General features: G+C 46.1%; 7 protein-coding genes across 7 annotated transcripts; 3 read left to right on the top strand and 4 right to left on the bottom strand.

The window, feature by feature from the left end:
- Positions 1–1769: 1769 nt before the first annotated feature.
- Positions 1770–11088, bottom strand: VE01_10314 (uncharacterized protein; the record flags this gene model as incomplete). Its single annotated transcript, XM_018279717.2, has 14 exons — positions 1770–2565; positions 2614–3819; positions 3866–4528; positions 4577–5173; positions 5305–5974; positions 6029–6663; positions 6714–6730; positions 6779–7214; positions 7267–7422; positions 7470–7874; positions 7932–9827; positions 9885–10814; positions 10878–10973; positions 11023–11088. Coding segments are annotated over 14 exons (8569 nt in total), but the record flags the coding sequence as incomplete, so codon positions are not given.
- An 863-nt stretch (positions 11089–11951) lies between these two features.
- VE01_10313 (uncharacterized protein) lies at positions 11952–15017 on the top strand. The gene is made up of 6 exons (XM_059464146.1): positions 11952–13591; positions 13639–14100; positions 14154–14249; positions 14297–14547; positions 14599–14635; positions 14696–15017. The coding sequence occupies exons 1-6, from the start codon at positions 12437–12439 to the stop codon at positions 14966–14968; spliced, it is 2274 nt and encodes a 757-aa protein (XP_059319276.1). The 5' UTR covers positions 11952–12436; the 3' UTR covers positions 14969–15017.
- Positions 15018–15646: 629 nt separating this feature from the next.
- VE01_10312 (uncharacterized protein) lies at positions 15647–17140 on the top strand. The gene has a single exon (XM_018279715.2). The coding sequence runs from the start codon at positions 15869–15871 to the stop codon at positions 16904–16906; it is 1038 nt and encodes a 345-aa protein (XP_018125778.2). The 5' UTR covers positions 15647–15868; the 3' UTR covers positions 16907–17140.
- A 1176-nt stretch (positions 17141–18316) lies between these two features.
- Positions 18317–19643, bottom strand: VE01_10311 (uncharacterized protein). The gene is made up of 3 exons (XM_018279714.2): positions 19362–19643; positions 18942–19299; positions 18317–18800 (listed from the first exon to the last, which is right to left on the bottom strand). Exons 1-3 carry the CDS (start codon positions 19547–19549, stop codon positions 18462–18464), a joined length of 885 nt encoding a protein of 294 aa, XP_018125777.1. The 5' UTR covers positions 19550–19643; the 3' UTR covers positions 18317–18461.
- Positions 19644–20227: 584 nt separating this feature from the next.
- VE01_10310 (uncharacterized protein) lies at positions 20228–21376 on the bottom strand. Its single transcript, XM_018279713.2, has 2 exons — positions 21136–21376; positions 20228–21081 (listed from the first exon to the last, which is right to left on the bottom strand). Exons 1-2 carry the CDS (start codon positions 21341–21343, stop codon positions 20594–20596), a joined length of 696 nt encoding a protein of 231 aa, XP_018125776.1. The 5' UTR covers positions 21344–21376; the 3' UTR covers positions 20228–20593.
- Positions 21377–21783: 407 nt separating this feature from the next.
- On the top strand, positions 21784–24021 carry VE01_10309 (uncharacterized protein). The gene has a single exon (XM_018279712.2). It carries the CDS (start codon positions 22426–22428, stop codon positions 23860–23862), a length of 1437 nt encoding a protein of 478 aa, XP_018125747.2. The 5' UTR covers positions 21784–22425; the 3' UTR covers positions 23863–24021.
- Positions 24022–24458: 437 nt separating this feature from the next.
- On the bottom strand, positions 24459–26321 carry VE01_10308 (uncharacterized protein). Its single transcript, XM_018279711.2, has 3 exons — positions 25483–26321; positions 24958–25429; positions 24459–24843 (listed from the first exon to the last, which is right to left on the bottom strand). The coding sequence occupies exons 1-3, from the start codon at positions 25839–25841 to the stop codon at positions 24523–24525; spliced, it is 1152 nt and encodes a 383-aa protein (XP_018125748.1). The 5' UTR covers positions 25842–26321; the 3' UTR covers positions 24459–24522.
- Positions 26322–26688: the final 367 nt, after the last annotated feature.

Raw genomic sequence — 26688 nt, 5'->3', positions numbered from 1 at the left:
GGTCTTTAGACTGCAGCAAAGCATCTTAGTACCTTAGGTCTTAAGGAGATCCTACTACTGCTTAAGGCAGTTAAGACAGGCTATAGTAGTTACTACAGCCTCATAGGTTATGTAAGTTTTAAGTTAAAGACAGTCCTCTTCTTTCTATAGTAACTGCTAGTTGCTAGTAGAAGGGCTAGAGACGTCACAGTTGTAAGAATTTAAACGAACACATTTATTACATCGTTTTGAGGATGTAGAAGCAAGGCAGTAGAGACCTCGTTTCTTATAGTAGGAATAGGAAGGCATTTTAACCCCTTTGTAGGTTATGCAGTTAGCGAGCAGTTTACGTTCTTTGATTTTTAAGTGTTTAGAGGAAGACATAGTCGTAGCCTTGCCTACCCTACAAATATAGGGGACCTACTATACTTAAGTAGGCTAGAGGATTCTTAGTTAGCAATGGCCTATAGGACTAGGCCTTAAGGGAGGGGACCTAGTGTTATAGCTAAAACATGCAACCTATATGCTATAAGATAGAATAATAAGGTAAAATAGCTTGCAGCTAATTAGCAGCAGGAAATGGACGTAGAGATTGTAAGTAGCTTAGTTAATAAGGGCACCTTTAGAAAAAGGTACCTTTCTTAGAAGGTACCTAGCAAAAGAAAGGTGCCTATTAGGAAAGGCACCTATGTAGAGCAAGGTGCCTCCTTAGAAGGGTACCTATAGGAATCAGTACCTATAATAAGTGTAGCACCTCTTATAGGACGCACACGTAATTAGATTAGTAGGAATAGTAAGAATAGTTAGAGAGTCTACTATTCCAACTATTCCCTTTAGCACGACGCTACTATATAAGTAGATAGTTATTTCTTAGATAGGAGCTTTATGCTTAACTTAATATAGTATTTGTTATATACTATAATGTGTTTTATAAAAGCCTTTGTGTCTAATCCCCTACCTCCTCTATTAAGTAAACTAACGCAACGAAACCTCTATAAGTCTTATAGTTTAAGACCTAGCGTTACATTAAAGAGCTCCCTTAGATACTTAAGCTAGGCCCTATATAGGCTATATAGGTACTACTATAAGTATAGGACCTAGACTTCTAGTTAGGGCTATAGGTAGTAGCTATAGAGTATATATAGAAGTATACCCTACTTTAAGAGGTAGGTAAAGGCCTTACTTACTACCCCTACTAAAGGCTATCTCTACTACTATTAGTTAGAGTAGCTCTAGAGGGCCTTATTAAGGATAGATCCTATAAGGGGGGGGGCTAGGGGTAGTTATTATAGTTAAGTTATTATAGTTAACTAGCCTATATATATATATACTAAGCCTATATTTAGTAGGGGGGAAGTAGTTATTATAGTTAACTTACTATAAATGCTAGGGGTAGCTTAAGTTTCCCTTTATATTTAAAGAAGTATTTAAAGCTATATTTATAAAGTAGAATATTAAGAGTAGATTCTAAGCTATAAGACTAGTTTTATATAAGCTATAGAATGTCCTCTCTTACTTAAATCTATACTTAAGAACTTTAACTTCTTCTATAGTTAAGAGTAATAATTAGACTTTAAAGACTCCTTAAACTATAAAGGAGCTTAATTTTTAAATAGAGTATATTAAGAACTATATCATATAATATTAGAATAGCTCTCCTACCTTAATTAATAATACTATATTATTCTTTCTCTACTATAACTTAGTTAATTTTTACTTTATTTAAATTATTTAAATTAGATAAAATATTTAGACTATTTACAACTATTATAAATGGGAACATCCTAGTACCGTTTTTGTAGGCAACTTTACTATAGTCTGTACACTATCTGTTAACACACTCGTTATATCCGTGCTACCCGAAGTTAGTTGTGTTATGCCTGTGCTTCTAGACGATGTTAGCCTTGAGCTTAGTGGAGTTGAAGACTGCGTCTGGCTCGTGCGCGAAATAGCATCCATCGTAGTATTTGTTGCCCTGAACCGATAGCCCATGTCAGCACTCTCTATAGGTGACTCTGCAACAACCTCTAGCTGGCGCATATCCTTCATTCCTTTGCCGATCCAAAGCATTTGTTCATGCTCTCGGAGGTACCGCTCCCCGCAAAAGCTTTTTTGCACAATGTCCCTACCACGCATTCCAAGCCTTTTGCGAGCAGGTGTTTGTTCATACATGCGTCTTGTTATGATTTCCACATCTTCCCTCGTAGGGTTTTCCGGAAGCGAAGTCAAGGCTTTTTCGACAAGTGAAGTAGTGGAATTATTAAGCCTGCTCGAACTTGAAGTGTCAAATCCTAAGCTGCTGTCCGGTAGTGACGAATGAGAACTTGTATATGAACGTTGTGTCTCTGGTTTGTCCGAGTGGGAATGCCATTCACCCATCATGGCGAGTAAGTGGATCTGCGCTATTGCCAAGGCGCGTGCATCGTTTGGTGCTACGATGGCGCTGTAACACTCGTTGGTTTGCGGATCTGTTAGGACACGACGGGAAGCGCCGACATCCGTACAGACAATGGGTGCGCCCGTGAGTGCCGCTTCGCCAAGGGCGAGGGGCAAACCTTCGGAAACAGACGAGTTGAGGAAGAGCCACTCGGGAGGAGTTAGATAATTCTTAAAAGGGAAACAAGAAAAACTTACAGTCTGCTCGAGAACAGCAATCGGATCTGCTTCCCCTCGCAAAGCAACATTCCGCCGTAGTGACTTGGTAGAGATCATCTCTAGGCAATTAGTGCTATATGCGGGTGCCTTATCGAGAGCCCCATATACATCGAGCTGATAATCCTTGAAACCCCATTCATTGACGATGATGTCTGCAGCAAGTATTGCAGTCTTGATATCTTTGGCATACCAGACATGAGACAGCATGGTGATTGTTGGAGTCTTGGTCTTGATTTCTACAGGGATGAACCGCCGCGTATCCGTAATGCCATTAACCACTGGGTCGACCTTCCTTCTGAAAGCATTGCGATGTTCAATTCTTCCTTCGCATGTCCCGATTTCAACTTCCCAGCTAGGATTGAAGATGTCCGCGCACGGCAAGATTGTATCCGCATGGTGTAGAGTAAGCACAGAGGTCATACGCAAAAGGCCCAATAGCGAGTTCCTCACAAAAGGCGCTAGTGGACACAGAGCTGAAGATAGATACAGGTTGGTTTCCCGCCAGCTAATGGCATGGTCCCAAATCTGTAAGATGCACTGTCGCTTAACCTTGCAGACGATGCCATATGAGGCGCTGACGCTGTGGTGCGAGGCCTGGAACACGTCTGGCATCTTCTCCGGAACTGGAATGGAGAAGATGAAGAGATACCGGGACCATAGCTCGAGGCCCTGGTCCAACTGTGCCAGTGTTGGTAACTCGGTAGCAAGCCAGGCAGAGCACGGACGGGCATTATCAGAGTGTTTAGAAAGCCAGAGTCGCCTCCATGCATTTTTGACAAACTTGCTGTTCCAGACAATGCCCCAATGATGCCTGCCCTCTCCAAAGTAGGCGTTGAGACTTAAGAGCGCACGCGTTAGCTGCTTGATGCCGCTTTCTTCAAAGTTGAGAGACCTGGCGCCATATACTAGAGCTGCTAGAATAGGAATGAAGCCGTTCTTGACATCCTCGAGATCTTCGCAGCGTGAGATATGCTCGATCTCGGAATCCAAGCGATTTTGGAACAGACCGTGAGTGGGGTTCATCAAATCGAGGCCCCATAGCGCTATTACCTTTAATGAATGTACATTCCTCTCAATTTGGTGCTTGGGAAGACCGAAATCATTAGCAGATTCTGCAACCATGTGCCATTTGATACTCGTAAGGTTGTTAATGAGGTCGCGGCGACAGGCAGACACTCCTCCACCCTTTTCATATCAGTATCAATCCCCTACAGGAGAATATTAGCCTTACCTCATTGGGCCATGTCCCGGTGTCAACAGCAATGACGTGTAAAGCACCATCATCTTCATCTTCCTGGCAGACAAGTTTAGACCTCGTGCGAGCAGAGGCGTCGCCTCCAGGTCCAAAGGTCAGAAGATCGTTCATCGTAATAGCGAGCGGGGTCCAGCTAGATATCGTCATGTCTAGGTCAATTTTTGCCATTACAGCGTCACCATTCTGCTGTAGGTATCTTTCTGCCGACGATAGATTACCCCAATCCCTCCTTCTCCAGTATGGCTTCAGAACATTATCACGGCGCAACAATTGCTCGTCCATCCATCTTACCACAACTCCATCATAATCATGATCATTCTTCCATGCTTTCCAAAGCAAATACCTGGATTGAGATGTCCAGAAGGGATACTGCCGAGTACAAAGTCCCAACCATCGAGCAACTGGATTGGGGCGGACAGTAGTGAAGGAGTATAGAGGGTTATCGTCGAGGAAGGAGATATTTTTGGGCTTCTTGAGGATATCCAAGTAGTCGTACTTGATCAGCGGTGGGGTGTCCTCAGGTTCTCCGTTCAAGGTGGTCGCGATAGTTGGGTGACATTTGTGGTCGTAGGTGTATTTGCTCTCCCAGACATCTGTGCCGAGAACAAAGGTGGACTCGGTCACTTCCGAACTCGATATCTAGAACGAGTCAGAAATAAATTCCTATAAATAAAACTTTGACATTACCCATTTATCAAGCTTATCTGAGTGGTGAGGAGATGTGGCGCACCAAGATACGGTGCAGCTCATATGAGGGAGGACGAATTCTGCTCTCAACAACTCGCCGTCAAGTTTCGCGACCTTGCCGTAGTGGTACTGAAACCGAACAAGATTGCCATCCTTGATATATGAACCGGACTCGATTAATCCCTTTCGATTATAATGCATGAGCTGGAATTGATCCTGACCAGCAATAACCCTCCGAGTGATGGGCAGGGCAGATGGGCCTGTGGATCGAGAAAGTCTCGTCCTACCTCCTTCACCCAGATTGCAGTAGTCATAGTCTGCAATATTGACAGTCTCCCCGCCGCGGAGTTCTTCTCGCCGCAAGAGTAAAGTTTTCTCGGAATAGGTGTTGACGTAAGATAACTTGTCTTGAGACTTGGGTTCGCTGCTATGCTCACCTCGATATTGGTAGAGATTAAACGAGCCGTCACGATTGTGATGAATAAATGCAGTGTATTGACCATCCGAAACATAGATGTCGATATGCTTCCGTTTGAAACTGATCTTCCTCCCTTGAATGCTCTTCCATAGGGTGGCAACATTCTTCCGGTTGTGGAACTGTTTAATGGTCAGATTTATACACCAAGCAATCTGACAGTTGAAGATATTCAGCTTACAAGAAAAAAAGGAAGCAAGAGGCTCTGTGTGGCTTTTGCAGCCACCCAAATCCCATTAAGGATTACCCTTACTATTTCGACTACAACCTTGGGATTTTTATCCAAACTGCAATTGAGTTCGCGTTGGTATTCGGCATCTGCGACAAATGCGACGGCAAAGAATTTTGCCATTGTTCCAATCTTGTGCCAAATATAACTAGCAGTCCGGCGTGGCATGGACATCATTGACCGAGACAACGGAGTGGGCAAGTATTTCTTCACTTCCTCATGCGCTAATGAGGAAGTTGAACTCATTATAGCTCTGGTTGGGGATATCTTGGTGTCACCGTAGAACAGCGCCGACATATTGGCACCGTAATCACAGCGTGCAAGGTGGGTGTTGAAATCGCCCTCGTTTAAAAGTGACTGGACGCATTTCTTGCTGGCCTCTGTTAGGGAGCTTGTTTGCCCAATGCAGCGCTGAATGAGATGATTCCTGATCTGTTCCGGTAGACTGTCCCATGTGAGATCGGGGGCGAATCCTAGACACAGGTTTTGTAACATCTCTTGCTTGTAATAAGTACCCAGTGCAAACGTCTCATCGTTAACATTGGAACAACACTCTGCTTGACACCTAAAAATATGCGGCATCCGCATTTCGGGGTCAACTGTGCTCTTCAAGAGGTTTTCTGATAGGCAGGCATGGCTGTGACTGTAATCGAGGAAGCTCTCAGCGACAGAGTGTAAAATTATCTCCGCAACACTATCAAACTCTGTTAGCATTGAATGCGGCATAACGGATGCTATATTAGCTTACTTGTAGAGGCAGTGCTGTGATAGTTGTTGCTTTGAGGAGAGAGCCACAGGGTCGCAGTCAACAAGAACGCGCATAAGGTCGTCAGTGGCATAGCTTATAGCTCTGGTGGAGTGTCCTTCTTCATTAAGGTACTTCATAGAAACAAGCTCGACAACAACTTTTTGGTCTTGGAAGGCCCTAAGACTGTTTTCAAAAAGCTTCCCAGCAGAAGGGAATGCAAGTCCAGCAAGATCAGAGAGCTTCTCCCGAGAAGCTGATGACAGTATCAACTGGATCTGCTGTCCTTGATATGACTTAGGATCAAGAAGAGGATGCTTATCGTCGGGAAGAGACCGGAGTAAATCATAATTCAGCCGGAGCTCGCTTTGCGACCAAGATGCATCTGGGCCTGGGTTGTACAGGACATGGTAACCAGTATTAGGCAGTCTTATAGGCTCATCCAAGGACCTTCCAACAATTCTGACAGCCCATAGACATAGAATAGCAACTAACCATGTTGCAAATCCAAGTGCAACCACGTCGCTGTATATGAAATTTGGAAAAATGGATCTTAAGACGAAGCCTACTATTAGACCCAAGGATGCGCTAATTAAGAGAGGTTTTAGTGCGTGAGGGCCTGTAAATGTTTTCGTATACTTTCATAAGAGGTTAGTACCATTCATTTTTTTGTTTTTGTTTCACTAACCTGGTACCACAACAGTCCTTTAAAAACATTAGCTTTAGCTTCTCTAGTATTCAAAAACCACTTACCGGTATAGCTGAAAACATAAGCAAGAAACAAAATAATGGCATCCTTGGTATAACTAAACAACAACATCATCGCTGATGTGATGGCCAAGCTCCAAACGTCGAGGAGCAAATATAGTCGCAAAGTCTTCCAATAAAGAGCACTGCGCTCGCGAGCCACTTCTCTGGTCGCATGCAAAAGGCAATCGTCGTTTGCGACAATCTCTTGTTTGCATTTGGTTGCGAGTTCGTGGAGCTTTTGAGCATTATAATCTAGGAGGACGGCTCCGATAAGGTAGTAGGCGAGGCCAAATCCAACGGCATGACCAAACTCGGGATTATTTGATGTCAAGCCAAGGAGTATACCACCCTTCTGACCGCTGATGGACTGTTTTCCGCCAAGGAGCGCAATCCATTTATCTAGCAGCGCAACGATAAAGTATAGAACTGTACAGCCGATCTAGAGGTGTAAGCATTTTAATGATTGCGTTGGGTCACTGGTGCTTCATTACCTCATCTCCTGCCTGACGCCAGTGGAGGAAGCAATTATGAAATCGGATACCTCGCTGCGATTCCACGAGTTGTTTCAGGGCGACCTTGGATTGAATATTCCATGTTGAACTGAATGGAATTGGCGTGGGCAGGCCCGTAGAAAGAGAGTACCAGTCCTGCCATCTGTTATCTCGAATGTCCACGAAGAAATTTAGAGACCCACCATCATGAATGACGTTGCCTCATAGCATTCTGCAAGCTTCAGGACCATGGGATCTTTCGTAGTTCTAAAGTTGAAAAGGCTAGGGAGAGCCTCCATAACTTCACGCAGCATATCTTGCTGGGCCTGTTTTAAGAGGGCATGTTCTGAGAGTATCTGAGGAGTTCTATCCTCACTCATTATCTTTCGTTCAAGATACCAGTCTTTTAGCGCTTTGTCGTCGATTATTTCAATTTTTTGAAACCACGTAGTCCAGAGGGATCCAATATGTCGAGTTCCTAGCAGTAACATTGTAATGAAAACGTAAAGCACAGCTAGGTAAACTTCAGAGTCATATCCTGGAATTAATATTGTCATAACAGGAGAGAGGAACATAACTGGAATGCACAACAGGATAATTTTACGACCCTAAAATTTGACAAGCCGTTAGTGATGTTAGAAGCAGGAACCCTTTTTTGAACTTACGGATTGAAATGACGAGCCATTAAGATTGTAATTAGCAAGAGCAGCTAATAATGATAGATACGCTGTCAAAGCGATAAGGTAGAGGAAGAAAATCAAGGCAGGTTGGACGCCAGTGACGCAGCTGACTGCAACGAAGCCAATTGTGGCGGCGGAGACCAGGAATACCAAGCCTCCTAAAAGGCGTGTGACCACAAGATAATTCATTGCTGAAAATGCCATGGACGCAAGGTAATAGGTTCCACCACAAGCAATCCAAGTCCCAATAGCTCCAGAAAGAGGTAACGACAGCATAAATGCAATGGTAGCGTATTTTTGCTCGGCTTCACTCATTTTACCACTAAGAAAGAGACCATGTTTCGTAGTTGTCAAAAGGAGCACATCTATTAGAGCAGGGATAGCAAAGACACCCATAAACGTAAAACGCTGATAGGACGGCATTTTCATGGACGTAGAGATTGGCGCGATATCCATTTGCGGCTCAGAGTATGCTGTTTGCAGTGCCATAGATGTTTCTTTAAAGAGAGGTGGTTGGCGTAGGGGATTGTTGTATTGCTCTCGAAATTTCAACAGAAGAAGCTTTCCAAATGCGCTCGGGGACATATCGAAATACACCTCGCAACGCGAACCTAGGGCAAATAGTTCCGCAAACGCGGCTCCTTGATCTGATTGATCGTTGAAAAGAGGGTTTCTGTCAGTCACCTCAATGTACACCTCCTCAAAGGCCAACTTTCGCATGACACAGAATACGGCTAGTGCCAGAATATCCGTCACAGTATCAGCGCACGAGTATTTCATTGATTGCCGTAGGGTCATAAGTATGGATTCAAGGTCCGATATTCTTCTGTCTCTGAGGATCTGCTGAATTGCTTCTTCTACATCGGAAAATAGTTGCAGGCTAGCAGGTTGACTTGGGTGTCGCAGACCATGCTGGCAATGACTAGCTATCCGAGAAAAAATAAGGCCCTTTGCATCAACAGATCCGTTGAGATAGTCGACTGTGCCGATGCTCTTTAGCTGGGTTTTTGAGGGTTGCTTGATGAGCTGCGCTTCCACTTCGTCTTGTACTCCTATCACCAGAGAACTATTCAGTGATAAGTCGTAAAGGGCAAGCTTTTGTAGCAGAATCAGGCTTTCGGAAGGTGTTAATGATCGAATGTCTTGTTGGACTTGCTTTGTGCTTCGTCGGCTTGGAGCTAGAGTACCTGACCAATCTGCAAGAGCAAACTCAGCTTCGAAGCGCTGACGACGAGGACAGTATCGACTTGACAGGTATGTATGAAGTATTGTACCAATCACGTCCTCTGACTTTGACGAGATATAGATCTCCGTACCATGCGACTCACGAATATAGTAAACCCCCCAGAATCGCTTAGCACCAGCGGAATGGAAACCTGTGTCTAGACCTTGGTAAACACGGACATTGTTTATTCCGCGGTCCAGCGTTTCCGTCAAATTTCTCGATAGTTGTAGGATCGTATCTCGGATTTGGGAAGTAATTATGGACTGCCCTACAAGTTTTGATCGGACAAAATCTCCGAGAAGGATACCGAATTCTTTGAGGATATTAGGGGCAATCTCATCAAGTAACCCAAGCTTTCGTAGTCGTCTTTGAGAATGGACAACCTGAACAAAATCTTCCAGTGTGACATTTATGCCAATGGGAAAGCATCCCATGCCATCATAATTGAACCCAGTCTCTGATACAGAAAGGGTATCAGTTTTCTTGAAGCAATCTAATCCAGTCCATTCCGGCTCATGTGATTCCGATTCTGGATCATAGGTAGCCTCGGAGCTTTCACAAAAGTTGCAAGTGTTGTCCTTCCACATAGTGCGCAAAGTTGGAAGGAGAGTGTTGATAGGACCAAACACTAGTCTATGGGAACTTGCGCTGGATACCTAGAGCAAAATCAGTATGAAGCAAACTTGACAAAGTTGTTGCATCGCTATTCTTACAGTTTGATTGTTTTTCCAGAGGTCATGAAGCTCGGTGACGCTACTCTCCTTCAGCCAATCGAAAGCACTCAGAGGCTCTAGTTGTGTAACTATGGCTTCTGCGTCTAAAAGTGCATAGCTGGGAGCAATCCATGCCAGAGTATTGTGAAATCTAGACCAGGAATAGGTTCTCTTTAGGACAGAAATTGATACAACCGCATTATTGTCAAGCTCTTCCCACATCATTGTTGTAAATTCTCGAACAATTTCCTGAGACATGAAAGCTTTGATGGTTGGGCGCATTTCATCCATATTAAAACAGTCTCTTCTTTCACCATTGGGCCAAAGAAGACCATTTCGGATGACTAAGCCAGCGATTGAGTTATGGACAACAGCATTGACTTCATTAAGGAAGTGAGGCGGCTTTGTCTCTAGATATACATCTAGTGCTCTCTTGGAAAGTTCCTTACTGAGTTCGTGGAGTGTGGCGACTGAAAATAAATTCTCCCAGCCCGCGAGAACAATGCCAGTAAAGCCATGGTTTCTCTCGTTCGGGACAGGGAAATATGTGGAGACGAGACCAAGGATACAGTCCAACGCATATATCGTGAAGTCTTCAATATCAGAGTCATGCTGCGCTGTGCCTAGCAGAGCCTCAATATCGAGCCTGCCAAGAATAAAGAGCGCTATCCGCCTGCTGCGAGGCGTCGAAGTTATCGCATTTTTGACACCAGGTTGCAACGGATCAAGTATAACTAGATCCCAGTCCGAAAGTATTCTCGATTGACTGCCAGATGCCAGGTCATCGAGCGCTCCAAGATATATTCGAAATGATGTTGGATTGTGGACCTTGCTCCTTTCGGACACACATGGAGCAATTGGAACCGTATTGAGTGTTTGAAAGTAGGTCCGAACATTCAATGCAAGTTGTGTCGAAGTGTCTTTCAAACTCTGTAGAAGTCAGTAAATCAATCTCTCGGCATTGAGATTACTACGTCGAAGAAGAAAATTTACCTTCAATCTCAGAAGACGTCGGACCTTGAGGATCAACTTGGTCCCAATATACAGAATACCAATGAATGCTGCCGTGAGACCAAGACTCAGGATAGCCTACGATTGTCAGTGTCAACCTTCGCTTGCGAACAGGATGGTCATGTACCAGTTGCCACCAGTGCTTTTTTAGTTCTGAGAGGTGAACAACATGGATATCAAACTTGTAAACCATCTTTAAAGCCAGCCGGGGGACGTTCGCATGTGATTAGATACGAGATATGAACAACAAAAATGGTATAGAAATTATCACTCAAAGACAACAGAAAGTGATGGAGTTGGTATTGAGATATCAGAGTATAATTATCAGAGGAGGGAGAGAAAGAAAATGAATGATAGTGGAAAGTCAGGATTAGCTACGCCATGGTCAATAGCCTTTAAGCTCAACTCCGCTCACATTACTGGTCAATCTTAAAAAAATGGACTGCCGAGACAAGTTAAGATCTCGTCAGTGCTCCGTGAGCTGAACGCTAAAACAATCTGATGATCATCGTTTATCACTACATGACTAGATTGGCGGCTGGGTTGCTAATACTGAGATAGACAGCAAAGGCTTGGCAGTTGATATTAGACATGAAATTCTATGGATGGACCAAAGAAAGAGGTCTCGGATTAGAGAGGAAGAGAACATGTATCCCTGTACAACGTATGAAAGTCACTCGGCGCACTCTTAGTTGGTGTCCTTTAGAACCAAGGCTCAAATATGCATCTATCAACTTCTTTGAATTATGCCGTGGGTATACTAAAAATAGACGTCAAATGGCGATATCCTGGTCTAGTGAAAATGATCGGCGATCCCGCTTGTTACCCCAGAAATTAGACGTCAAATGGCGAAATCCTGGTCTAGTGAAAATGATCGGGCGATCCCGCTTGTTACCCCAGAAACTCGCTAAAATATGGGGTACCACTTGTACCACAGCATTAGACCCCCCTAGGGTTTAGCCTAAATACATTGATTGGATAATGGTGTATATCGGGTTAAGCCCAACATCATCACTACCATCAACACTTCACGTTGCCTCTGCACATCAATTCCCACAGCCGCTCCTAAAGCCCAGCCGCTATCTCGAACCGCTTTCAGACGACCTACGGCAAGCCTCCTCTAGACTCCACCTTTCCCGCTTCATACGAGATACCATGCTCTTCCTAACAAGCTCCCACGCTGTGCCACCTCAGACTAGTCCCAAATGCTTCTTGTCCGCGCTCGTCATATCTCACAATACGAGGACTCTAGCTTTAGGTAGGGGGGACTACACATACAATAAGCAGCCACGCATGAATATTTGAGTTATGACGAAACTCCACCCGCCCTTGTCACAGCTGACATTTCGGAATTGCCTAGACCCTAGACTGAAAATTCACCTTGGGTTATGGCACCATGTGCTGATACCCCAAGGTTCGCTTTTGGTCCTGCGGTTTAAAAGGATGGTTATTCGGAGCTTTTCTGCATATGTATACCTCTACCTGAATCTCTATTCTTCATCTTATCTCACATCATTTAATCACTTTTCATTGCAGGAACTATGAAGCTCCTCAGTTTCGTTACGCTAGCGCTTTGCAGCATTTCCATTGTTGCAGCATCAGTTGCTGAGCCTCATCCTATAAGGGCGGCCAAGAAACATCACCACCATCAGAGCAATGAGAACACCCACGTTGCATCACAGAACGCCCACAAGAGACCACCTGTGCTCCCACTGGCAACTGTGGAAGTCAACGGACAAACCATTCATGTCAATACTTCTGGTGCTGTCGATGTTGCTCCAGCCAAAAACCGCCCCCGCCTTGAAACCCTTCCCCGTGCAGTTGGAACTTCAGTGAGCAGCACCGTTCTCGTCATTGCAAGAGACACGCTTTCGGCATACTCTGGATATTCTGGACTCAGAGGCTATGGTATCCCTTACCAAATTCTTACCGTCCCCCAAGCAGGCGTTGCTCTTCCGAGCCTCAACTCATCTTTAACCGTTGGAAACTTCGGAGCCATCGTTGTCCTTGGCGAAGTCAGCTACGATTATGGCGCAACAGGCTTCCAGAGCGCACTAACTGCTGCCCAATGGGCCACCCTGTATGGATATCAGTTGGCGTTTGGTGTACGCATGGTTCGAATCGATGTCTACCCCGGCGCGGGTTCTGGCACCGTTGCTCTTGGCGGATGCTGTGGCTCTGGGGTTGAACAATTGGTCTCATTGACAGACACTTCAGACTTTCCTACTGCTGGCCTTAAGACTGGAGCAGCTATTTCTACAATAGGAATGTGGCACTATCCCGCCAGCATCGTCAATTCGACCATCGCCAAGCCATTCCTTCAGTTCGCTCCTGCTAGTGGCTTCGCGGCAACATCCACCGCTGCTGTCATTAACAATATTGATGGAAGGAAGCAAATGGTATTTTTCATTCCATTTGCTACGGATTGGAACGCGGGATCAAATCTTTACCAACATGCCTGGATTCACTGGGCTACTCGAGGTCTCTATGCTGGGTACCGCCGCATCAATTTCAACACCCAGATTGATGACATGTTCCTTACCTCTGATATCTACAGTCCTGCCGGCAACACCTTCCGTATTTCCACGAGTGATCTTAATACGCACAAGTCCTGGGTTCCAACCATCAATGCTAAACTCCCTGCTGGAAGCAGCTATGCGCCCGAGATTGGGCATAACGGAAACGGAAATATTGAGGTATCGATTTCTTAAAAGGCTTTCTAGGCTTCACTAACATTTCTTAGACCTCTGATGGCAACGGTAGAAATTGTGGCATTGGTCCTATTGAGTACAACGACCAGATTGATACTGCTCTTGAGTTCCAAAAGCCGCTCGGCACCGGCACGAACCTGTGGCCAAGCACGCCATTGAAATACCCGTACACCACGACATGCACTAATGGTGATACCCTTAAAACGTGGTTTGCAAGTACTTCTAACAGAGATACCTTCTACCACATTTCCCACACTTTTACTCACGAAGCAATCAACAATGCTACATATTTCGACGTCAACCAAGAAATCACTTGGAACCAAGCCTGGCTCTCTCAAGTCGGCCTGTCGGGAAATGCTGCAAGGTTCAGCCAGAATGGTCTCATCCCTCCTGCAATTACAGGGTTGCACAATGGCGATGCACTCAGGGCATTTAAAACGAACGGTATCGTTAATGTCGTTGGAGACAACACTCGCCCAGTATTGAGGAACCAGGTAAGATCATGCCGCCAACGATTCCTAATCTACTAAAGGCTAACGAAGTAAAGAACAATGAATACTATCCTCTAATTACTACAGTCTCGGGCAACGGATATGATGGGATAACTGTCATGCCTCGATGGGCTACAAATATCTACTACAATGCAAGTCAACTCTATAAAATAACTGACCCTTTTGTTAACCGTCCCAGTGTGATACTCCCAGTTGCACAGTTGCAGAATGGATTGCCACTTCGGCTGGATCCGGTGATTTTAACGCGCTCCTTGCTTTGGAGAAGAATACCAATACCCGCAATCTGCTCGGCCTCCATCACGATCCGTTCATGTTCCATCAAGCCAATCTGAGAGCGAAACAAGCCACCGTGACGATCAACGGCGTATCTGGCCAATATTCTCTCCTCCAGGCTTGGGTAGAGACGGTCCTAGGTGAAATGATCAGACTGTAAGTTTCCGACTGCTTCTATACATCACGACTCGTATTGACTTTCCCTAGTGTCACATGGCCAATCATCACCCTGAAGCATGACACCGTAAGTTGTTACTCTTTGTTCTATTTTGGAGGCGCTATATTAATATGTCAACGTTCCTAGCTCGCTGCAACTTTCATGGATCGCATGACCCGTGATGCTTGCAATCCTCAATTGAGATATACCATCAACCCCACGGCAAACACTGTCACTGCTATCACAGTCACTACCAACGGCAACACATGCGCTAAGCCCATCCCTGTGACGGTACCAAATTCAGTTACTAGCACATCTGGCCATACGACCGAGCAAATTGGCTCAGACCCCCTGACGATTTGGGTGACGATGGGAGGTTCTCCGGTCACATTTACGCTCTCTACGCCTATTCCATTGTAAGCGCAGATGGTGTCGAAATCTCAAAAGACAAGGGCTACCATTCAACAAGGTCAAATTTCATTCTAAATAAGTAGTGTATGGGTTGAGGGTAGTAAATTGCACAAAGTAACATAATTGTGGCTGTTGGTTGCGTTGGTTGTTACGAGTGTGCTATGAAAGTCTAGTTTAGTATCTCAGTCTAGTCTAGTGATAATCACAGGTACATGTCTAAAACTTCTAAAACAAATAATTCTCTGTGATAAAACATAATCGAGAAACATTCTACGAGATAACATCTCGCAAAACTACTATTATACAAATTCCTCGATATATGTTGGGGGAAACGGACATTCCCGTGGGATATGGTGGGCTTTTACGCCCAAAATGACAGGTTTTCTGCCAGGGATTATCCAGCTCCCCGGTTGGCCTACGACTAAGACAGTGGCGCCAGGCTATTGGGAGCTGCTTTGTAATCGCATGTTTTTTCCTAAAGCAATCCCTGCTCTCATTCGGCAGTGAATTTGAGTGTCGTAATATTTTTTAGCTATTGTACTGCCTTTAGAAAACCAAAATAACTTCATCCGTGATTCGTTCGCCAATTACGTCTTTCTGTGTTAGTCCGCCGGCTTTGCGAATACGAAAAATTCGTGCATTTATTCGGATCCATGACTTCATGGCACTATTAGATTTTTTCTTAGGGTTATCTTCAGTAGTATCAACGCATGTTAAACTTTGGAACATTCCGGATTTCAGATCCTATTAAATTCGCCACTCTGTCATCCTCAAACTCGTTACAGTGCACCCATCCCGCCATCCGTATTCAATCATATGAACTGGGCTTTAATACACAGAAACTTCGTCCTAAATGCCACCTCTCCGCCTAGGCCACTCCATTTCAGCTTGTTCGTGGACAAGTGATTTATGAGCTATCCCGTCTTCCCTTCTCACCACCCCAGCACACGACTCGCACAGTACACAGGCATGTCTGTAAATTATCCCACCAAGATCAAAAACCCGCAGCCTTGGTTCCGACGCAATCTTTACCTGTTATTCTTCGCCCTCTTCCTGCTTGTTCTAGGGCTCGGATTGGGCCTTGGACTCGGTTTAGGTCTTAATTCATCCGACAACTCAGGAGATGCCAATCAGACAGCAACCCCTACACCCACCACCACGCCCTTGGACGGTGGCGGAGTGGGCACAGGAAACGCTACCATTTGGCAGCCAGCGGTGGGAAGCACCTGGCAGATCATCCTACTAGACGCCCTGTCACCGAGCATTCTTAACGCCCTCGGTCGCACCTGGAGCAACACGTCGATCTTTGACATCGACCTCTTCGCCAACCCCACCTCTACATTTGCAGCGCTGCATGGCGCAAACAAGAAAGTCATATGCTACTTCAGCGCCGGTTCTTACGAGCCTGGCCGGCCGGATTCCGGGGAATTTTCAAAATCCGAAATGGGCTTCGAACTCGATCAATGGCCTGGTGAGTACTGGCTTAACACGTCTAGTACCAATGTACGCTCGATCATGCTTGCTAGGTTAGATCTGGCTAAAACAAAGGGTTGCGATGGCGTCGACCCGGACAATGTTGATGGGTATGACAACAAGAACGGGCTTGGACTTAGCACTGAGACTTCAATTTCTTACGTTTCATTCCTGGCAGACGCTGCACATTCCCGGGGCTTGAGCATCGGGTTGAAGAACGCAGGTGCCATCGTAAGCCAGGTTGTGGGCAAGCTGCAGTGGGAGGTCAATGAGCAGTGTGTGCAGTATGACGAATGTGCGCAGTTCCAGCCTTTCATCGATGATGAGAAACCGGTTTTTGGCATTGAGTACCCCTCTTCTGCTCCGACTGTGAGTAGTAAGACTAAAACTGAAATTTGTCTCAATAAGGACTCCCAAGGGTTTTCGACCATTCTTAAAGAGATGGACTTAGGGGAGTGGGTTGATGCTTGTTAGCTGGCGTTTCTGATATTTTTACAGTACTTGAAATTAATAACTTCATACAGGGTTGTAAGTGGGAAGAAATTGTGTCGGGAATTTAATGAACTACAGGGATTTTGATCTTTGACAATTGATATGCTTCATAATGAGAGAAAGAAGTGTAAAATTCTAAAATATGCATTTTGATCTTTACAGAATAGAGAAGCTCTGCCTAAGGAGATAAAAGGGGGCATGGAATGTAAATTGATGTGTACTTCTGCGTCCTATAACGTGCGTCTTCCCTGCGTCTTCCCTTGGTCTCGATGAAAATGATGCAATAGAGGAAAAGACAGCAAATTCGAGTTTCGTTCTAAATGGTACACAAACTACTTGCCAGAGCTTCCCCTTGACCCCAATGAGAGGTGTGTTTCTCTACGCTACTAGAGTTACTACACATCAAAGAGATGGTCATACGACAATGACAGCGTGCATCGAGATAATATTAAGTTTGGCATAATAGCAATGGCCTCGAGGAGCCCGTTCGCCTTGGCATGTAGATTGAAAGAAAGTATAGTGCACAAAGGTTCACCGCCAACCTAGTTCTGCAATCACGAAACGAAGGATCTGGTCCCCGTTTGTGGATACGAGGTTGACTGAGAAATGACAAAACAAATTGCATGGTTCGCGCTAGTATACGAGAATGGCGCTTGGCTGTGCTTAGTAGAGCGGGAAGGCTATGCTAGAGAGTTTCAGTAACTGCCGTAGTGTATTAGGGTTACATCAACGATCGATGAGTGCACGATTTGGGAAAGGAGCTATTTTGAGACATTACTACGTAAAATGATCATGTGACAGTGTGCTATATCTAAGGAGGCGAGTAGTTTTCATCTATAGCTTAATGAGGAGGAATTGGAAGCCACTTGTTGCAGTCCCCTAGAGTTGACATTACATAGATCATCAAATCTTAATACTGGCGTAGCTAGTTAGCATCTGCCATACTTGTGTGAGACAATCTTAGATCCCTATCTAGACTGTTCTTTTAATGAGAGTGGCTCTCGAACTTTGCTAGTCTAGACTGTTCTTTAAAGCGTCTAATTTTATTCTGTAACTTATGCTACCCTTACCTATTGCCACGATTACCTCTAATACGCGCTCTCCTAACTCATAACGCCACTGATGTAGCTCCTTTCCCCGTCCCGATGCGACAATTCTAATGTAGCATCTGACTGCCCCATCCCGTCCTATAATCCAACGTTTGGCTTGTGCTGGTCTGCGTTCGTACGTGGCGCCAGCAACATAAGCTTCACATTGGGAAGTATATGTTTCACATTTGAGAGCTACTTGCACTCCAAGTACTCTCTCTTTCTATGTTTTGTTTGAGTCTAGACGCTCTCGTTTAGAGCTTGTGTTATATATCGCGGGAAAAAAGAAAACCATAGTTCGGATGGCACGAGCAACGAGAGATATCAATATGAAGCATACTCTGTACTACGTGGAACTGTATGACATTAGGATAGCTCGCTTCAGCACGTCATCCATCTTGGAGTACTCTGCTGCTTGAATCTTCCTAATCAGATCACAGCCCAATTAATCACTTGGCTAACTCTACAAATTGTTTCCAGCAAGTACCAAATGTGCTGTAGTAATTTTCCCCAAGATCTGTCAGGAAGACGGCCCCGGCGATATTTCTCAGCTCCCGCACTACCTTCTTCACAGAGGCCTCGCTACCTGCTACGTCTTTAGGGAGCGAATGCATGATGCAACCGAAGTCCTGTCGCGAGGCTTTGATACCCTGCAAGCGGCCCAGCATTTCGATCTTGTGACTGAAGCCATGCATTTGGTATGTGTCGTAGGTGCCCTCAAAGACCACTGTCATGTTGGGCCCATCTAGGAACCGGGTGTCCGGGATGGTGCCAGGATTATTGATCAGCTATGCGCGGGGATTGGTTAGTCGATAATAGTAATAGACGCGGTAACGGAAGGCAAGATTTCCAAAGAAGTGAAGGTTATGTATTACAACGTCATACATGCATATTTAGAATAGTACTAAGGGACGGAAGCAAGAACATACCAAACAACGGGAAGTAAAACCAAGAACTTGTCTAGCCTCTTTTTGGGCCTCGAGCAAGAAGTAGGCGCTAGTATCATCGTACTGCGAGGGTGTCTCATCAAAAAATATGCCTTGAACGCCTAGTCCTGGGACTGTGGAATTGGATCTCCACTCTGAATAAGTGCGGATATCATGCTTTACCAACGTAAGGTCTCTCTTCGTGTATGCTGTAGGAACGTAACCAACAGTCTGGACGTTGGTGTGGGAGTTTAAGCGTGGAATCTCCCGTGTATAATTTGCGTCTGGTACAGCTGCGGCACCTGGCCCGCTGTGTGGGTTCACCACCACGATGAAATTGAGGCTTGGATTGATTGAAATTCTAGAAACATTAGCTCTGGTCTTATGGATGGAGAGTGAACCTTGGGTAGAGAGTGGACGTACGCTTCAAGCAACGGATCCCAGGCGCCAGGAGCTGGATATATGTACAGTGGGACAATTATCGCGGACTTTGGCGTGCTGTATCTTCGGAGTCCGAGCATGACAGCAAGTGGGATGATGATTCCGAGGAGCAGGGTAACAAATATCGTGCTGTAGATGATTTTTTGTCGGGATGTGTATTGGAACTTCATTGCCCATCAGAAGAGAATTGTGCACTGAGGATGTAGAGGAATCAGAATTTAAAGGTGCAGAGCGGTTTAAAAGTACTTTCATGAGACTAGAGCGCCACGATGAAAATAGTTATTTAACTAAAAATGTAGGACGGAAAGATCATTGGTTACCATTCGATTAATACGTGGGTTCAAGCCGCTAGTAAGCAAACCCGCATAAGCCTCTAATCACCCTAATCCGTAGGTCTAATTAGATGCAAACCAGATCGACAAGGTCATTATTGATCGGCGTGGAGGTCCAGACGTCAGGGCCGTGTTTCGGTTCGCAAAGCAGTGGGGTCTGGAATGATCCGAGGGATGTTGTGTGATATTAATATCTGCCAGTAAAAGCAATTCGTAGTATTGCCACGGTTGGGGGGTTGGCCCTCTATGAACATTAGCCGCGCTACCAGCTGATTCCAGACCGATCTATGCCCCCTATCGTTTTAGTGATCCTACAGCACTAACTTAGTGGCCATGAGTAAAAATGTAATTCGTCCATCGTAATATGTAGGGCCGCAAGGATTGTGATAGCTATCTTCAGTATGTCACCCATCCTACGGGCACCCTGCACTAGCCCATAATCCCCATTCCCTGGTAGCTAGACAGACTATGGTAAACGCGGAAGTACAGGTCAATTCACGCTAGCAAAGAAATGCGGGGTATTCTTGCTGCGAAGTAAAGTATAATTAGACTAGTAAACTCGATCAGCGCTTGGCGCTGACGACGGGTAAGGCAGCCAATCCTGAATTTCAATATTTGATAGCCAATCAATTGTACAGGGGTTAGATAAATGTCATATGAATAATATCCTTAGACTTCTACACAATGTACCGATTGACCATTTGCCCTTAATATGACCAGAAGATTTGATCACTTTTCCCGCCGACCCCTCGCTTGATTATTCGTAATTAGATCATCGCCGATGCAGACTCTTTCTAGGAAGGTCCGAAGCCGATATACTGCCGCTATGCCGTTCGCATCGCGCCATCAATGATCCCTCTCTGTTGTCGTCGTATCCTGTGTCTACGCAGCACTCTGCCTCCTCCTCTGTACCACCATCCCCACCTTCCTCATATCTTCCTTCGCATCCTCAATTAGGTCCTCCCGCCACAGCGGCATAATTCTCCACTCCAGATTCTCTAGTATACACCTCTCTGTGGCTTTGATCTGCTCGCATGTCCAGCGCCCATTAGCGATATCATGCTGGTAACTGCTGATGTGTGTAGTAGAGTCGTCAAGAAATTTGCTAGCTACTAGAAGGGCCCCAAGGATAATCACTTCAGGGCGCACGTAGTTGATATGCTGAGTCTTGAGGCTAAGAGAGGTGAGAGGGAGTGAGTGGCGCCAGGAGGCCGCGAAGCGAGAGGTAAGGCTGTCAAGGATGCAAGCTGCAAGAGCAACTGTGTTTAGATTGACGTTCGCTCGAGATAGGAGAGATTGGACAAGAGATGGGGAGGTTAAGAGGAGAGACGCTGTACAGGGGATGAGATAAGAGAGGTAGGTGGCAGAGCCTAGTGGATTTAGGTTAGCTAATGGGTAAGGGAGGTATAGGGTGTAGTTCGTACCTTGTAGATTTGTGTCGAAGGAGTTGGTTGTGTTAAAATCTAAAGCTGGTTCCTTAGGGCTAGAGGTGTGGCATGAGGTTGGAGGTGTAGGGAAGCAGGAGAGTGGAACGTATGTTAGGAAGTAGTTGTCCTCATCGTCAAAGTTGCACTCATTGTAATCTTTGACATGGTTAAGCATGCGGGCTTTAGTTGGAAACGAGAACGCCATGGCGAGGTGAGATGCACAGGTCCATAGGTCGTTTGAGGAGCGAGCAAGCACAAGAATTCCCCAGGGCTAAGATTAAATATATTATTCTGCCATCACTGCTAACACCTCCAAATACCACCACCACGCATGTGCCACCTTCTTTAAGCGATAGCCCGCTCCTCGTCCCTTAGGGCTGTGTCGGAAGTTTCCGCAAGTATTGCTGTATTGCAATGGCGTCTCATCGAATAATATGCGCTTTTTTTATTGATAAAGGGATTAGTTCGGAAGGCCGAGGTCTTCCATAGGATTAGATGATAATTTTAGTATGAGAATCTAGAACGGATGGCTCAAGCTGTTTTCTGGGTCCAAAACGTGCTAAGAGTACGTTTTGGACCCAGAAAACAGCTTCGATGGTTCGGCAGATCGACAGGACGCTTACGGCTTACGGCTTACTTGGCGCTAATGTGACCAGCAGATCCCGCGTCTGTTACTAAAACTGTCAAACCACTTGTCCTTAAACAAGCACGAAACGGAACTATTTTCTGACGGATCGTCCTACACGAGGCGCAATGACAACGCGACCGGCGATGTAGCGAATCTCTAGCTAAGCAGTTACTGGCTTCTCTTACATCACTCCCTTGTTACCTGATTTCTGATAATAAACGATCCCGATCGGTTAAAGATGTTGCGATACTTCCTCCCTTGGTAACTAATTTCTAATAATAAGCAATCTCGATCGATTGAAGATGTTGCGATACTTCCTACCAGGACTACCAACGGGAAGATATGCGGGGTTTGAAAGCGCGGAATGGGATAAAAACACAGCCCTTACGAAACTAGAGCGACGCAACGAAAAATGGAACTAGAAGTAGTAAGATGGGAAGTTCCTTGCACATCATTGAATACCTTTGGCCCGTCATTTGATAGACATATTTGATATCCAGAAAGCTTCACAAGCATCTGGCCAATATCTGACGTCGTTAGAGCTGGTTTTCTCAGCAAAAGAACCATTGAGGCTATTTATCAAATGTATATCAGCTGAAGAGACCGGAGATCTCGGGCACTACTTATTTTTTTCTTCCTCGTGATATCTCTTTTACCAGATGGATATAGGATCAAACTCTCTAATAGAGCCAAGAATGTGTGGGATACGAACGCCGTTAAGATGTCCCTCCCCAGTCAACTTTACAGCAAATTCTCCACCTGAACAAAGTACATCCGAGCGATTGACGAGTCCCTCGAATTACAACTCTGGGTCTTCAGATTCCACATCAGATCACAGCACGCCGTTGACATCACAGTCAGATCTCTTCGAAAACAATCCCTTCGTCAACTCGTCACCGTCGAACGACAGATTCATTGTCATTGTCGGTGGACTTGGGTACATAGGATCACATACGAGCTTGGAATTAATGAAGGCTGGATACAACATTATTATTATCGACAACCTCAGCAACTCATACAGAAGCGTCTTCAGCCGTATTGAGGAACTTGCCAGGAAATACAGCGAAACAGAATGTCAGGCTATGCCCCAGATGAGGCTCTACGACGCGGACTACCGAGATGAAAGTTCCACAAGAGAGATCCTAGATGATTACGTTGTTGACGATACAAATGACTCCCCTCGTCCGTCAACTACGTCCCAGAAAATTTCGAGAATCGATGGGGTCATACATTTTGCCGCGTTCAAATCGGTGCAGGAGAGCATCCAAGAACCACTAAAGTACTACAACAACAATGTGGCTGGATTGATTAAATTCTGCGCTATATTGGACAGCTATAATATCAAAAAGTTCATATTTTCCTCGTCGGCGACTGTCTATGGGTCTATCGCAAATGACGGGGTCCCCTTGAAAGAAGAGTACTGCGTCCACCAGTCGGAAGGATTCGTGGACCACGACGGACAATACAAGACTGTACTACCAGGCTGTACAGGACTTACCAATCCTTATGGGAGGACCAAGTGGATGTGCGAAGCTATTCTAGCTGATCTCGCATTTGCCGACCCAGAATGGACAATCCTCGCTCTGCGATACTTCAACCCAGTAGGATGTGACGAGTCAGGGTTGCTTCGAGAGAATCCACGGGGCATCCCAACCAACTTGATGCCAGTCGTGGTAAACGTAGTCACTGGATTATCCCCAGTCCTGGACGTGTATGGAACTGATTACCCCACGTCCGACGGATCTGCAGTCCGCGACTATATCCATGTCACCGACCTTGCTCGAGGACACGTCGCTGCACTTGCAGCTGCAGCTGACCGATGTTGTCAGATACGATTCAGGACATACAATATTGGCAGTGGCAGCGGGAATTCAGTCTTTGAGATTGTAAAGGCAATGGAATCTGCGTCGTCGACCAAGATCCAACTGAACGCGACCGATCGCCGTAAGGGTGATGTCGGAATCTGTGTTGCAATGCCAACAAGAGCTGAGACCGAACTGAACTGGAAGGCTGAAAAGGACATCCAAACATGCTGCCGCGACATTTGTAACTGCATCGCACTGACAAGAGCTATGGAACATGATGGACCTAATTAATCGTCAGGACTAACTTTTCGCTTCGCTTTAGGTTCGAGGAAGCAAAGTGTGCTGACTTAAGTAACTTACATCTATTTACTGCTACTCTTTAATAAAGCTTTTACTATAGCTATACATTGTATCTTACATTGTAGTTCTATGTAATTCATTTAATAGAAGGGACTCGTCTATTAAATGATGTAAATCTCTTAGCTAATATAAGTGTAAAAAATTCCTATACTAGTCTATCCCTAATTGCAATCAAAATCAAGTTATTCTCTTCTATAAAGGGGCCAGCTAATTATACTAGACAATTTAGCTGCCTTTATAGAATAAAGCCACTTCCTACGGTTGGAGCTGCCGAATTTGGCAGGGCACAGGGGCTGCTTTACGCACCCTCTAATAGGTCGCCGATTTAATACCCTTTCGGCTTCGTTGGCTATAGTCTACTTAATCACAAAATCAATGGATATAAATGCGGTTCTCAATAAAGAATTAGACCTGCAACGGATCCCCCTCCCCCCCTGCCGCTGGGACGTCAGTGCCCACTGTCGCGGTAGGTTTCTCAGGTTCCTAGACCTAATATACTAAAACGCCTTACAAATACTAACGTATGTGCTGTTAGGAGTAGAGGAATATGTAGTAAATATATAGCTATATGTATGTATTATACGTTGTATCCTACTCTGCCCATACTACGCTACTCAACCCGCCATTTCCATTAAAACCCTGCGGTCCGACACTCACGCTCGCAACTTCATTGCCTAACGCGCCCGTCGCGGGATTCCTGCTCACCACGACCACCGTGCCGGAGTTCTGGTTCCCGATCGCGACGAGGTCACCCGCTGCGTTAATCTGCATGGTGCGCGGATAAGAGCCGTAGGTCGGGGACATGACCGGTGTGGAGATCGCGCCAGAGGCGTCGATGGGGAAGACAGCGATGGAGTCGTTGTTGGTACCAAAGGATTGATCGGCGCGGTTGGAGACAGTAACGTAGTTGCCCTGTTGTGTAGGTTAGCTAGTGGATGCATTGATAAACTGTCGCCATAGATGCGACCTGCATTGAAAACACAGAAATGTAATGTGAAAGCCACGCCAGACAGGAGCTCAACTCACCGACACGCGAACTTCCCCAATCTTCTGGCCGTTCTTCACAGCCTGATCAGCCGGATAAGGCGTATCCGTCTGGATCGAAAATAGACTCAGACACTGCCCCTCTTTCGTCGGGTACGCGACCGAGTATACGGTCACGTCATTGCCCAGTTCATTTGCCAGGTACATCATGGTCCCGCCTGCGCCTTCCCAGAACGCAGCATGTCTCGGCCCGCTACCAGGGGCCGCGGTGACGTTGGCGCAAGACGTGAGGAAGCCGGTGGGCTTATCAACGGAGTAGACGCGCAGGATATCCGCCCCCAGGTCAGGAACGATGATGAATCCGCCAGTGGGGTCAACCGCCGCCATGTGCGGGTGCGGAGCTTCTTGGCGGCTGGGGTCGGGGCCGGGACCGTCCATGGTGTAGGAGAATGTTTGGAGGGTTTTGGAGTCGTTGGTAATGGGGAGGGCAATGGTTGAGATTAGGGAGCCTGAGCTAGGTGAAAAGGGTCAGTATTTGGTTGACGTGGGATATTCACGGGGACATACTAATGCGCAAATGCCTGGAAGGAAATCCCATCCTCGCCTCCATAGAGGGCGCTATGCACCGGGTTCCCGAGAAGCTTCGCGCTTGCGATGGCCGTCAGTGCGCCTTCCGCATCTGCGTTGAAGGCGTTGACCGAGCCGCCTGAGTTCAGCTCGTTGACGCAGTAGAGGACCTGGTTCACCGAATCGAAAGTGACCCAGCTAGGGGAAGGGCCGCAGTTCTTCTCGCTCGATACGACGGTCAGAGAGCTGCCAGACAGGGAAAGCACCGAGAGCGTGCCGCTGTAGTGGGTGGCGTACAGGATGGCGCCGAGGGCGTTGGCGGGGGCGAGCCCGAGGGGTAGGAGGGAGTTGGAACGCATTGTCTGTTGCTGTTGTGCCCGGTGATGAGGAGAGGGGAATGAAGAATTAAGACGACAAGAATGGGGATGGCGGCAACTTATATTATGACGTGCCCCCGAGACAGACAGAGAAGGCCCGAGATTCTAGATAGAAAAAAAGACGCTTCCCTTCATGTGCCCCCGCACTCTATTCTACCGGCGCATGACGAGGCAGATCCCAATATAGCGGATTGGGAACCGCAAGTTCCTGAACGGTTGCACAGGAGAGTGCGTGTCGGGATATGTATGGGGAAGTTGACATGCCAGGTGGAGTGGAGCGATCAGCCATGTCAGCAGCACCATTTTGCCTCTCGTGATTTTTTTTCGTCACAAGAGGCAATATGGTGCCGCTGCTTCACTCCACACCCCACTCGATGCTCAATCCCAGACCCTTAGCAATGCCGGTAGATCTGCATCGACATACTCTGTATATCATACAACCCGCAGTATGGCCGCGGGCTGATTCGACAGGGCTTTCGGCGAAACAGCCGACGCGTTCTCATGTAGATAACCTGGGGTAGGCGCTAATCCCGAACAGGGTGTTTTCGCTTGGCAGATCTGGTGGCAGATATATGCATATGTTTACCCGGCATCTAAAGAGACAAGCGTTCGCTCGGCATTTTTTACGGCAATACATACCGAGAATGACTTCTATCTCAAGGAAAGAGACACTCCGAAGAGAAATCACGACCCCAAGAGTTTCCACGGAAAGGGTAGCATCGGGCCCTTGGGGCTGAAGAATGAGACTGATGTCGGTGGATCCATGGAGTCGTGAGTTATGCCAGCATCCACAGAGATCAGGGAATGCAGCTGTTCGCCGCGATAGGCA

This window comes from Pseudogymnoascus verrucosus, assembly GCF_001662655.1.
Source record: "Pseudogymnoascus verrucosus strain UAMH 10579 unplaced genomic scaffold scaffold_70, whole genome shotgun sequence".
NCBI lineage: Eukaryota > Fungi > Ascomycota > Leotiomycetes > Thelebolales > Thelebolaceae > Pseudogymnoascus > Pseudogymnoascus verrucosus.
Note: the sequence above shows the minus strand (reverse complement) of the source record. Positions and strands in the feature narration are given on the sequence as shown.

Excerpts from the sequence above, each read along its gene's own strand:
- VE01_10313 (XM_059464146.1), top strand. The coding sequence starts at position 12,437 with ATGAAGCTCCTCAGTTTCGTTACGCTAGCGCTTTGCAGCATTTCCATT. Across the intron at positions 14,101-14,153 it reads GCCCAGTATTGAGGAACCAG|AACAATGAATACTATCCTCT; the intron begins GTAAGATCATGC and ends AACGAAGTAAAG. Across the intron at positions 14,548-14,598 it reads CTAGGTGAAATGATCAGACT|TGTCACATGGCCAATCATCA; the intron begins GTAAGTTTCCGA and ends GACTTTCCCTAG.
- VE01_10312 (XM_018279715.2), top strand. The coding sequence starts at position 15,869 with ATGAGCTATCCCGTCTTCCCTTCTCACCACCCCAGCACACGACTCGCA.
- VE01_10311 (XM_018279714.2), bottom strand. The coding sequence starts at position 19,549 with ATGAAGTTCCAATACACATCCCGACAAAAAATCATCTACAGCACGATA. Across the intron at positions 19,300-19,361 it reads TGGGATCCGTTGCTTGAAGC|AATTTCAATCAATCCAAGCC; the intron begins GTACGTCCACTC and ends TAATGTTTCTAG. Across the intron at positions 18,801-18,941 it reads GTTTTACTTCCCGTTGTTTG|CTGATCAATAATCCTGGCAC; the intron begins GTATGTTCTTGC and ends CCCCGCGCATAG.
- VE01_10310 (XM_018279713.2), bottom strand. The coding sequence starts at position 21,343 with ATGGCGTTCTCGTTTCCAACTAAAGCCCGCATGCTTAACCATGTCAAA. Across the intron at positions 21,082-21,135 it reads CTTCGACACAAATCTACAAG|GCTCTGCCACCTACCTCTCT; the intron begins GTACGAACTACA and ends TAAATCCACTAG.
- VE01_10309 (XM_018279712.2), top strand. The coding sequence starts at position 22,426 with ATGGATATAGGATCAAACTCTCTAATAGAGCCAAGAATGTGTGGGATA.
- VE01_10308 (XM_018279711.2), bottom strand. The coding sequence starts at position 25,841 with ATGCGTTCCAACTCCCTCCTACCCCTCGGGCTCGCCCCCGCCAACGCC. Across the intron at positions 25,430-25,482 it reads TTCCAGGCATTTGCGCATTA|CTCAGGCTCCCTAATCTCAA; the intron begins GTATGTCCCCGT and ends CTTTTCACCTAG. Across the intron at positions 24,844-24,957 it reads TTGGGGAAGTTCGCGTGTCG|GGCAACTACGTTACTGTCTC; the intron begins GTGAGTTGAGCT and ends CCTACACAACAG.